This window comes from Saccostrea cucullata, unplaced genomic scaffold, assembly GCF_032062105.1.
Source record: "Saccostrea cucullata isolate Sc308-1 unplaced genomic scaffold, CSIRO_AGI_Scuc_v1 ctg118, whole genome shotgun sequence".
NCBI lineage: Eukaryota > Metazoa > Mollusca > Bivalvia > Ostreida > Ostreidae > Saccostrea > Saccostrea cuccullata.
In genome coordinates this window covers 78,409-90,409 of record NW_026938921.1, presented here as the reverse complement: position 1 = coordinate 90,409, position 12,001 = coordinate 78,409, and the positions used below count along the sequence as shown (strand labels likewise).

Here is a 12,001-nt window from a genome sequence, read left to right as displayed (position 1 = left end):
TAAGTACTCTGAAGTTGATATCAAGAAGATGCTTGAGTTTCTGATTGACAATATCTATGTGGTTTTCGGAGACCAGGTATTCCAACAATCTATTGGAATTCCCATGGGTACAAATTGCGATCCGTTATTAGCAGACTTATTTTTATATTCATATGAAGCAGAATTTATACAAAATCTTATGCGTGAAAAGAAGAAAACACTTGCTGTGGCCTTCAACTCGACATTTACATATATCGACGACGTATTGTCAATTAATAATGATAATTTCCATTCCTACGTCGATACGATATATCCTGGTGAGCTTGAGATAAAAGATACCACAGAGTCCGACACTTCTGCTTCATACTTGGATATTTTACTTGAAAAAGACACTAATGGTAATCTAACAACCAAGCTATTTGATAAACGTGATGACTTTACGTTTTCTATCGTCAACTTCCCTTACTTATGCAGCAATATTAACCTTCATCACCTGCATACGGAGTATATATATCTCAGTTGATTCGATACGCAAGAGCGAGCTCTACGTATGAACAATTTCTTAAACGAGGTAAATTATTGACAAGCAAGTTGATGAAACAAGAATATCAACAGTCTCGTTTAAAGTCATCATTCCGTAAATTCTATGGTCGATACAATGACCTTGTCAGCAAATACAATTTATCATTGAGTCATATGCTGACTGACGTTTTTCATACCAATTGTTAGTCCATTATTTATACACTGAATTGACGACGGATTTTTTCCGTTATTTCCTGATCATGACAACGAGCACACGGCGGGTGTGACCGGTCGGCAGGGGATGCTCACTCCTCCATGGCACATGATCCCACCTCTGATGTTTCAGAGGTCCGTGTTTGCTCTGCTCTTATTTTGTATATTGTTTAATGGACGTTGAGATTGAATACTGTTCGTTATCTCCATATCCTTCTTGTCTTCAGTAACCTTGTAAATATTATGACATGCTACTTCAAAGGAGTTTCCAAGTTATATCATAAACTTTACAGTCGTTCCCTGCTAGAGTAAGACTGTGTGGACCTTTTTTGTCACTAGTCAACTACATATTGACATCATTTCCATACTTTGACGTCACAATCATGAAACAAAACATGAACAATATGCTATTTATAGAACCTGTCTATGACTATATGTGTACCAAATATTATACTGATCTGAAAGTTGCTTTTGTAAATGAAATATATGGAAAAAAACAAACACTATTCAAGGTCAAAAGTCCATTAAACAATACAAAATATGAGTAGAGCAAACACGGACCTCCAAAACAAAAGAGGTGGCCATGGGATCAGGTGCCATGGAGGAGTGACCATTTCCTGCCGACCGGTCACACCCTCCGTGTGCTCCTTCTCATGATCTTCAAATAACGGGAAAATCCGTTGTCAATATAAATATAGAAAGTTCGCAATTTTTTTTAATCACCCCTCGTACATAGTGTTACGTGATGAAAACAATTTATTTATATAACAAATAGATTCTATCTCCACAAAAAAGTGTCTAGATAAAAATGCAACCGGTATTTCTCTGTCTTGATACATATAAAGCCTTTGAAGTCTTCGTTCAAATAAACCATTAAGAACATGATAACTAGATTTGTACAGTTTCAATTAAAAAGAAACAAATCATATTTAGTTGCATGGAATTGCAAATTCTGAACATGTTATCAATTAAATAGACTGATTCTGATATCCCATGTATGCCCCTTATGAAATAAAACTTTTCATGTTATACACTCTGGGAAGTATTTGTTTATGAAAAACAACTTTATACCTGCATTATAAAATCAAGATTTACATTAATAATTTTCAAAGGGAATTTTCATGGATTTATAAACGTGTATTAAGCTCAAGCGCTACCTTTATATCCTTAGTCAGAATTTCTCAAGAAGTGGAATTCCAAAACAAATGCAATGTTGGTACAAAATGGAATATTTCAACCTTCAACAATGGGTATTTATTGTATAAAATATGATATAGCATTTTTGAAATTCTATATGTTCCTTGCTATTCAGATTTTTCAGGGATTTTAGAGAAATGTCAATGTTTTTTGCACTAATATTAATTTTAATTGCCATTAAAAAAACTTGTATATTATTATTTAACTTTCATGTCTTCTCATTAAAAAATGGAAAAAAGGCATGGTTTATTTGTATATATATATATATGTTAGGATGTGTGTGTATGTATCCACAAGACTGTGTTAAGGAATAATGAATGGGCAGTTCCTTCCTTTTCTTTGCACTTACCTGTGTTCGTTTTGATATCAACGTGCCAACAGGATTGAAAATTGTCAGGTTTCTCCGGATAGTCATCTTTAGCTTCCAATAAAACCATAGCCATCCCATTAGTATTGTGAAGATCAATATGACAGTGAAAGAACCATGCCCCGGGGTTATCGGCTTTCAATCGAATCACTACATATCCACCAGTCGGTACAATAATTGTGTCCTTCTTTGCTGGAAATGTTGTTAGGAGACCCGTGATAGATGAAGCATTAAGATCCCAGGAATCATTTTTCCATGAGGCTGAATTGCAATAACCCTTTGTACCAAAACATTCAATGTCATCTGTTTCTGAAATGAATTTTGCTGTAACATTATCGTAAGTACCAAAGCCCATTTTCAATACGTAAAAATAGTGTCCATGAAGATGCACTGGATGTGACCATCCACGACCATTTCCAATGTTAGTTAGAACAAACTGATAAACTTTGTCTTTGACGAGATCTGTAGTATATGTACAAGTGCAGATAGAATCATCTGTACACTTTGATGGGTTACAGACAGAGCTATAACTTACACCAGAAATAATAGGATATTCTGGTACTTCAAACTGATGTCCATTTATTGACCCAGGGGTATTTCCTGGTTCTCCAGGAAAGGCAAAATTGAAAAAGAGTGTTTCGTATACTTCAGTAACGTCGTTGAAATTTGATGTTGTTTCATTTCCAAAAACATTATCATACGTGATACATTCTCTGTTTGATTCAGCAGGATAATATCGGAATGGACAGTTGAATGTTGTACATGGTTTTTCCTTTGAGCAAGGGTTAGGCAAAGCTTTTGTCGGGTATGTGAAAGATGAATTTTTATAATGGATAATAGCCTCAACTGCTCGATATTCATTAAGAGAAGCTGGAATTACTTCAATGCTTTCTGCAACCAACAGGTAGGTTCCTGGACTTTGATTAGTTTTCAATATGAAATCATATCGTTCCCCAGGGTGAATTATGAATGACTCAACCACTATTTCTTTTGATTCATTACCATAACCTCCTTGGATTTCATATCCATCGGACGCTTTCAGAATCAGTTCTGGATGCCCTTCAACAAACACACGAAAAGGGTACAATGTTGCTGCACTTATTATTCGAAAACGATAGAGCTTATTAGATTCAACTTCGAATTTTACTAAAGGAGCTTCATTATTTGAATTCAATGTTGAATAAAAGCGGCCTTTTCCATTAAAAATCCCCGAATGGAAATGAAATCGACTAAAGTTTGCGCCATCAACTGCTTGTGAAGTGTTTATTTTGGTAAGGGTTGAAAGATCATATACCCCCTTTAACATTCTTTGGTAAATTGCTTCAGGATCGTCACTGTGATTCCAATCCTGTAAAAGAAGTGAAAAACCTTCCTGTGGTTGGGACAGCTTTTGTCGTGGGTAAATAACTAATCCTCCATACAACCCCATGCTTCTTTGATCCCCAATATGGGCGTGGTAAAAGAAAGAACCGTGGGGGTATGTCTGAAACTTGTGCGTAAACGATTGTCCTGGTGGTATTGGACATTGCGTAACAAACCCAACTCCATCGTAATGGACAGTTCCTCGTTGATGTTGACCATGCCAATGGACAGTTGTCGAGTCTGTGTGCATAAGGTTGCGGACATGTATGATCATCGTTTGATTTTCATACGCTTCTATTAGAGGACCAGGAAATTTTCCATTGATAAGGATAACGAGACGCGATCCATATCCATCAGCAGTTATAACATCTTTCGTAACCTCCTGTGGCAGTGGGTGTTCTGCTGTTTTATCATCATATTTATAAAGATTTCCTCCTTTTGGCCAAACTAAAAATGGATCAGGGTGAGAAGTCATCATTGTTAAACCATGTTCTATGGTAAAAGAACATTCACATGTGGTATCGAATTCTCCACATGTACCCTTTAAACATGTTGGTCCATTTTCTGGGCTCTTCCACCAACCATGTCCATTGGTTATTGGAAAGCCAGAAAGTAGTAAAAAAGTAAAATACATCGGAGTCCTGTAACAAAATGCAGATAAGAAAAATGAATATTGAAGAAACACAATCTCTCTAGGGGATAAAATATCGCTGAAATTTTGTCATCTAAAAAAGTTTCATGGGCATTGAATTTGTATTTCTGCTTTTACTATTCAAAGAAATTATATACTAAAAGGAAAAAGAAACGCAGGGTAAACTTTTGAGGTGAATAAATTTTATTTGTCTTCATTTTTTTCAGTATTCCTATCTAACTTTTAATATCATCTTTCAAAAAGATTTAACTAAAACCCAATTAGATTTTGTCTAATAATTCATGAGTTATAAAAACTCACATGACGATACCTCCAAAAGTGAAAATCGAAAACTCTCATGATCCTCAATAAGTCTCCGGCGCATCCGTCAGAGCGTTATTTATCCTTTGCATAGAATTTATCAGAGTGTTTATCTTTCAAACCCTGGCTATATTGGGCATGGGTAACCAAAAAAGTAGTCAAACGACGCGCGCGTGCGCCGGTAAGAGGAATACAACAGTAAGTTGGCCGGCTCAAAGAATCCAATTGCGGATTTATTTTCTTTCATTTTTCGTGTGAATGTAATGATTATCATTGTCTACTGTATAAATAACGGTTTATATGGTAGTAATGTGGCGATTTAAGAGATGGCAGGACGAATAAATCACCCTTAACATGACTCTGTTTCGCGTTAACGTCATCGTCACGGTTGATTGAAAACAATCCCAGACCTGCTCTGACAACGGGTAACAAGTTTTATGGGGGAAAATCTACAAGAAACTGCTTAGTTACCCGTTGTTGTCATTTTCATTAAATAGGCAAATTTGAAAAGCAGACCCCACGTAACTTCCCTAAACTGTACCAAGATTGCAAGAAATTCATACCGTCTCTAAGTATTGAAAAACGATGTGTACACCTCAGGTGCATCAATGGTGTAACAAAATTTGTTGATTAACTCGCCATCATCAAATTGCACGTATTTTGGACTTTTAAGCGTTTTCCCTACGTAACATCATATAGTTTACGGTTGAGTAGTTCTGAACACTGATTTTGGTGCATAGTAACTAAATTTCTTTTTTTTTCGGTCTTGCGGTCAAAAAGTTTTCGAAAATTATGTTACCCTGCGTTTCTTTTTCCTTTCAGTATATATTATTGCTGTGATACAGCAACCAATTTTCCTTAGATTTAAACATCAAAGTTTTAAATGATTTGAGGATCACATACAAATCTCAAACCAAATGTTTACCCCCCCTCCCCCCCCAAAAAAAAGAGAGGTGAGGATGTGTTTTAGAGATCAATATCGGGGCATCCTGCATTACTTCATAAATATATCTATGGAATGTTTTAAACATAAATTATGTGCAACTTGAAAAATATAGATGAAAGGCCTACTATAGTTAACAATGCTCGTTTGTTAAGGTAGTACTAGTATATCGATTGATTTTGCACACGACTCATAATACGTATGGGACATTCAGCACATTACGTACATGTAAAAGGTTATTCAAACTATATATTTGCTTGGCCTTCACTTTGCTAGGAATATTCCTGAATATAATATAACCGATCATGATGATAACAAAATATTCACTTACAAAATTGACATAGTACTATCATGAATACTATTTCCTTGCTAATTTAGAAAAACACCCCGTAAAAATCAGATTTATTCATTTGTCTTAAGATTTAGCTGGTTTGTTTTTATGTTCCTTATCCTTTTTCTAAATTATACATTGCATCTATTATGTATTTTTCAAAAACTGAAAGACATGCTTGGTGATTTAGAAAAAGTGGGTTGAGAAGAACCACGAGGTCCTGACAGATCGATTAAGGCCGGTTTACACGGTAAAGCAAGCTGTATACAGCTTGTCGTATACAACTTTTGTAATATGTTACCTACCTGTACACACGGTAAAACAGGTTTATATTCAATTCTTTGTTATGCAAACAAATAAAACGCCCTTATAAGGTTCGATTTAATCGACATGGAAACATTGGAAGAGGAACAATGTGTTATTTTAATTTGTATCATCATCATCATGTCTGCATTACATTTGAGCCAACAAAGAAGGGGGAGACCTTGGGTAAGGCAGTGGATTGGGAGGAGGGACAACCTTGGTGCATACCATGCACTCATTGCAGAGCTTAGGAATGAAGATCCTTCGTCTTTGAAGAATTTTCTGCGAATGGATTTTGCAACCTTTAATGAGCTTCTGCAGTCTGTCTCGCCATTGATACAGAGGAGAGATACCCTCATGGGAGATGCAATTTCTCCTGCAGAGAGACTTGCTCTAACCCTGCGTTTTTTGGCCACTGGTAAAAGGAATTAATATATAGCTAGCATACTGGTATTACGAATTAGTAATACATATATTGCTTAAATAATAAGCTTGCATTCATGCACTGCCACATTGATATATATATTATATAACATATATTTTATCACTGAGTTGGATTAACCAACTCTTTTCAAACAATTTACTTACATTTGTTTCAGGTGATAGCTATCGCTCTCTCGAGTATCTTTATCGCATTCCTGTATCTACAGCCTCTACGATAATACCAGAAACGTGTATTGCAATATATAACGCTTTGAAAGAAAATTACTTGAAGGTAATACGCTTTATTTTCATATGAAATGCTGTTTTTTTATTGTCGTATATGTGACAAAAAGCAACATTATTAAAAGTAATTGGAAGCATTGCCTGATGTTTCTGCATCATAAACACACGGATTCCAAAGTGGTATGCGCTGTTTAATTACATTTTGGGGGGACACATTCTGTTGTTGTATTTGAGTAAATTCACTTTGGGATTGACTTTGAGCAACGTCGTCTTTGTCTTGAGCTTCAAATATGACGCGCTGCAATTTGATTTTCACTTCGTTTTTTATGCTCTTTGATTTTATTTTCTCTAGCTCATTTGCCAAATACGTAGCAAAAACATGGTCTTCTTTTTTATTTTCTGTGACAATGCTTACTTGAGCTGTAGCTGTGTTTCTGTTCTTGATTTTGTTGAGAACATCTACGGCTTCAGACATCACCGCCATAGCTCCTGTAGATTTCCTCTTTTTGCCCTTCCCCTCATCTGAACCACACGTTTCTTTGGATTCTTCATCATCTTTCTCCACTGAACTGCAATCCTACATAAGAAACATATGATGTGTACATGTATAAATGTTTTTCTATTTCAGATCCCACAAACACAACAAGAGTGGATGGCTATTGCGAATAGTTTTGATGAACAATGGGACTTTCCCAATTGCACTGGAGCTATTGACGGAAAACATGTTTTGATTAAGTGTCCAACAGGGAGTGGTTCAACCTACTTTAATTATAAAAATCAGTTCAGTATTATTTTGTTAGCATTAGTTGATGCTGATTATAAGTTTTTATACGTTGACGTTGGAACTAATGGAAGAGCCAATGATAGTGGCATTTTGGCAAGGTCTGCCTTGATAGAAATGATAGAAAGTGGCAATATGAATTTACCGCCTCCCCGCCCACTTCCTGAGCGTCATTTAGAGGTACCATTTGTCATTGTAGGTGATGATGCCTTTCCCCTTCAACCTTATCTTATGAAACCCTTCCCCAAAAGACAATTAGACTTAGAAAAGCGCGTATTTAACTACAGACTGTCCCGGGCAAGACGGGTTGTTGAAAATGCATTTGGAATTTTGTCTAGTCGCTTCGGTATTTTCCAAAAGCCATTGTCATTTGATCCTGACAAAGTCAAGATTTTTGTTTTAGCGTCTTGTGTTCTGCACAATTATCTGAGATCGAAGGATTCAGCGAGACAAATATATACACCGGAAGACATGTTAGAGGAATCTGACAAAAGATGCAGCACTGAAATGGTAGGTAGCTGTTTGAGGGGTATTACTCAGCAAGGTGGCAACAGATGCAATTCTGATGCAAGATCTGTGAGAGATGAGTATTGTGACTATTTTAATACCAATGGCAGTGTTGAATGGCAATGGGATTTATCATAAACTTACCAAATTGCTGACAGATTTTCTAGGTGTTATCTGTGGTCTCAGAAATGCGTCCAGTGAGTCGAAGTACATCCACTTACTTTTGTACAAATCATCGGTACTTGCTCCACTTTTTGTACTCTTGCTTGTTTTTGCCAGTTCCCTAGCGTAATAGGATCGGAGATGTTGAAGCTTTTGATTAATTTCTAAAACTATAAGAAACAAACAACTGAATCATGTTCAATAAAACTAAATACAGGCACTAGTATAATTATGTTTTCTTCTTTGAATTATGCTGGATATTAATTATAAAACAGGTATTAGTATGGTCGGATGAATAGATGCGAACAACTTCCTCCCACCCAATTACTATAAAAATAAATAATGCATCATAATAGTTTTTGATAATTCAATAATTCATATTTGTGATTTTTTTTTATTATTTACAATATATTTACAATCATACCAGTAAATTTTCCATGCATTCCTTCGCTGACTCTTTCCAGCGCTCTTTGTCTAAAATCTTTTTTGGAATAACTGGGGGTACTTATGTCCCATAGGTCACTTTCCCCTTGATAGAGAATTATCAAATCGTCCATTTCCTCCTTACTCCAAGTACAAAGTTCTTTTTTCTTGGAGCACGCCATATCTCATGTACAGGTACACGTATAAAAAGGTTGAAGTTTTCTTAAAAATAACGAAGTGGTCCGTGAAGCATAAATAGATCAACCGAATCCCAGGCCTCTGATTGGCCAGAGAAAAAAAATCTCATACAACTTGCTGTATAGAATAGAGACACTTTCTATTCGAACGCGTGGAATATATGATTTCGGGGAGCTTTAAATTCCGTGTAATAGCGGCGTACACACGGTGACATTTTGCTGTATACGACAAGGTTTATACAGCTCGCTTTACCGTGTAAACCGGCCTTTAGTAGTCGATTTAGACATACAATGAAGCGCATTGAAGTGGTAAAATTTTCCGTTCGAATGGAACGTTTTGGGCGATCTTAAGAACGTTTATTGTCATCTTATGACACGCCCATTTCCTTAGAAATTGATAAAACGTTCAATTTGTTTATTCGAATACCTGTAGAACAGGTTTTCCATAAATATAATAGCCAATGAAATTGACGGTCTAAATAGATACCGAGTAAACACGTGTTCGACCGAAACATGTGTTGTGGTAACTTCAATAAACATGATAAGTTCAAAAATATGTACATATTCGTTGCAATTTGTGTTTTACAGAAGCGGAGGGTCTCTAACTCTCTCTTCTTATTTTTTTAAAGCTACATTTCAGTGTAAATCATATTGCTTGTCGCGAAGAATGGGGTGTCCTAAAACATTACGACGAATATTTCTTTCTCGTTTCTAAAAATATGGGCGTGTCATTATGTTGTAATTGACGTTCAAAACATGACTCAGAACATTTCATCCAAACGGAAAATTTTCCCACTTCAGTGCGCTTCATTGTATTACCTAAATATCAGTTACGATTGCTATTTTATCAACACACTATCGATCATATTGAATAGAGTATAAAGTCTGTTTTTACAAATAACTGACATAGAATCGTTGTTTTTGATCAAAGTCTTTAAATGGAATACCTATAGAATTTTAAATCAATGTATTCAAGAAAATAATTAAATATGATTCATTTGTTTTAAGAATTCCATGTGACAATGGTACAAAATGTGTTATATTCTATTTTTTGTAATCTTTGTCACGCACAGGACTAAAAATGCATGATCCTCATTCAAATGAAGGTTTTATTTCTGTCAGTATGCATTTCTTTTGTTGTTCATATCATACGTTAATCGATAAAAAACAAAGACAACTCAGGAAATCGGTATCCCCGCATAGGAAATAAAGTAAAGTATGTGCAGGTGTGGGCATTGGAGGGTTTGTGTGCGGTGAGGCGATAATCCAGGGGTAAGCAGGGGCCATAGGGAGTAAGTATCCAATTTCATTGCATAAGATTAAAAGCTTCTTGCGATATTGCTCGGAAATGATTATTTTTTTACTATTAACAGAATGTATGTATTTATTACCATTATTCATACTTTTTTTTAACCTTAGACCTCAAAATTAAAAGGGATCCTCTTAGGCCTTGAGACATTGTGGCACAGAATTTTATTACATTATGAAAATTTTATTACAAAAGCTCAAAGGTTTTTCGATATATCGAGCGAAAACCAAATTGTTAAAAATTACAGAATGTTTGAATTCTTTTACTTTGACCTAAAGACCAGTAGCGATCTTTCTTAATCCATAAGGAGTTGTTTCATATTTTTTCATGGCAAAAAAGTCTTCTAGAGATATTGCAAGGAAACAAAAATGTTACAGACAGACCAAAAGACAGACGGATTGACTGTGGAACACACCGACCAAAAATAATATCAATTACTTTTAGTGAAAGCGGGGGACAATTATATTTAAAGTATAATAGTTTAATTATTGAAAATAGTATAGTATATGGATTTAGATTTAACATTCCAAGACACTTTATACATGCAAATGTTTATTGTCACAATGAAATTGGATTTTTTCCCTTCCGTATCATTTCAGATCTTTTAAAATGAATCTGGTCTGATTAATTTTTCAGGAATAGACAAGTAAACCAAAAAATCTCATTTGATATATTTTTAAAGTAATTCTTATTTTTTTTCGTAATACCTTTCCCCTATAAAATTCATTCTTAAATTAATGGAAATAATATGGTTTTAGAAAAAAAAAACGAATAAAGAACATTCTTATAAATGCTTTATTGTCGTGAATGGAAATAACACACGGGATAAATGCATGCATTTCATTTTTTCATATGTAAGTAAATATTCGTATTATGAATGAATTCTTATCTCACAATATGTTGCATTTTTGTTTGTTATCTTTCATCCATTGAATAGTGGAAAATAAACAAAAAAGTTAAAAGTTTAAAGTAGAAAATATCAGTAAAAGCTTCTGTAAACCAATGTCAATTTACATCTATTCTCTTATTCGATGGAGCTTAGTTTTGAACCATAATTCTTGGGGTATTCTAGTATTGCATCTTCTATCATATACACATGAGGTCTGATATCTTAAACTTGGACAAAAATTCCATTCTTTTAGTGTTATTGCATACAATTTTTACTGATACAATAACATGCTCTATATACTGTCAAGCAAAATAAGGCTTCAATTTTTCAGGATTAAAATGTCCTTGAAAAATAAAATAACGACATTTGTCAGTGAAGAATCTCAACAAAATATAAAAATTAAAGATGGTATGAACATTAGCTTTTGGAACTCATAAGGACAAAAGTAGAAATAAAATGCACACCAGTGTAATAGAAAGTTTACTTACCTCATTCTGTGTGACCTGGATAATTAAACAATGATGAATTTAAGTTAACATATCCTCAAAAAATGTTTTAAGACTTTAAAATGTGGGAAAAAAGTATTATATAGCATGCGTCTTTTTGTTCCTTCTATTATATGGTTATAAGGATATTATAAAGTAAATAAAAAATACTTGTGTTTTCTTGATAGTATTACAACTTTAATGTTTAATAAGTTTTAAGTTTGAAAGGCATCAAAAGTTTACCCCCTAAAATATTTTTTTAAACCATCTGCATTTCAAAAATGATTTATTTCGAAATTACATTTTAAAAGAATTTCACGCAGTGCTATCCATATCAGCTAAGAACTATCCATTGTAACACACTTTCTTTTACGAAACAAAAGCATTAAAGATGCATGGACAAAGATTTGAAG

At 34.5% G+C, this 12,001-nt stretch overlaps 2 protein-coding genes across 2 annotated transcripts in view; one reads left to right on the top strand and one right to left on the bottom strand.

Annotated features, from left to right (window-relative positions):
• Positions 1 to 4,277, bottom strand: part of LOC134251816 (uncharacterized) — a 30,842-nt gene extending 26,565 nt beyond the window's left edge. Inside the window, exon 1 of the mRNA XM_062734234.1 lies at positions 2,261 to 4,277. Coding sequence (XP_062590218.1) covers positions 2,261 to 4,274 — 2,014 coding nt within the window. The 5' untranslated portion in view covers positions 4,275 to 4,277. The remainder of the gene's footprint in view (positions 1 to 2,260) is intronic.
• Positions 4,278 to 6,256: 1,979 nt separating this feature from the next.
• LOC134251814 (uncharacterized) lies at positions 6,257 to 8,261 on the top strand. The gene is made up of 3 exons (XM_062734233.1): positions 6,257 to 6,587; positions 6,769 to 6,884; positions 7,464 to 8,261. The coding sequence occupies exons 1-3, from the start codon at positions 6,257 to 6,259 to the stop codon at positions 8,259 to 8,261; spliced, it is 1,245 nt and encodes a 414-aa protein (XP_062590217.1).
• The last annotated feature ends 3,740 nt before the right edge of the window (positions 8,262 to 12,001 follow it).

Bases quoted from the DNA above. Each gene is read 5' to 3' on its own strand.
- LOC134251814 (XM_062734233.1), top strand. From the start codon at position 6,257: ATGGAAACATTGGAAGAGGAACAATGTGTTATTTTAATTTGTATCATC. The intron at 6,588-6,768 runs GTAAAAGGAATT...CATTTGTTTCAG, and splicing joins CCTGCGTTTTTTGGCCACTG to GTGATAGCTATCGCTCTCTC. The intron at 6,885-7,463 runs GTAATACGCTTT...TTTCTATTTCAG, and splicing joins TGAAAGAAAATTACTTGAAG to ATCCCACAAACACAACAAGA.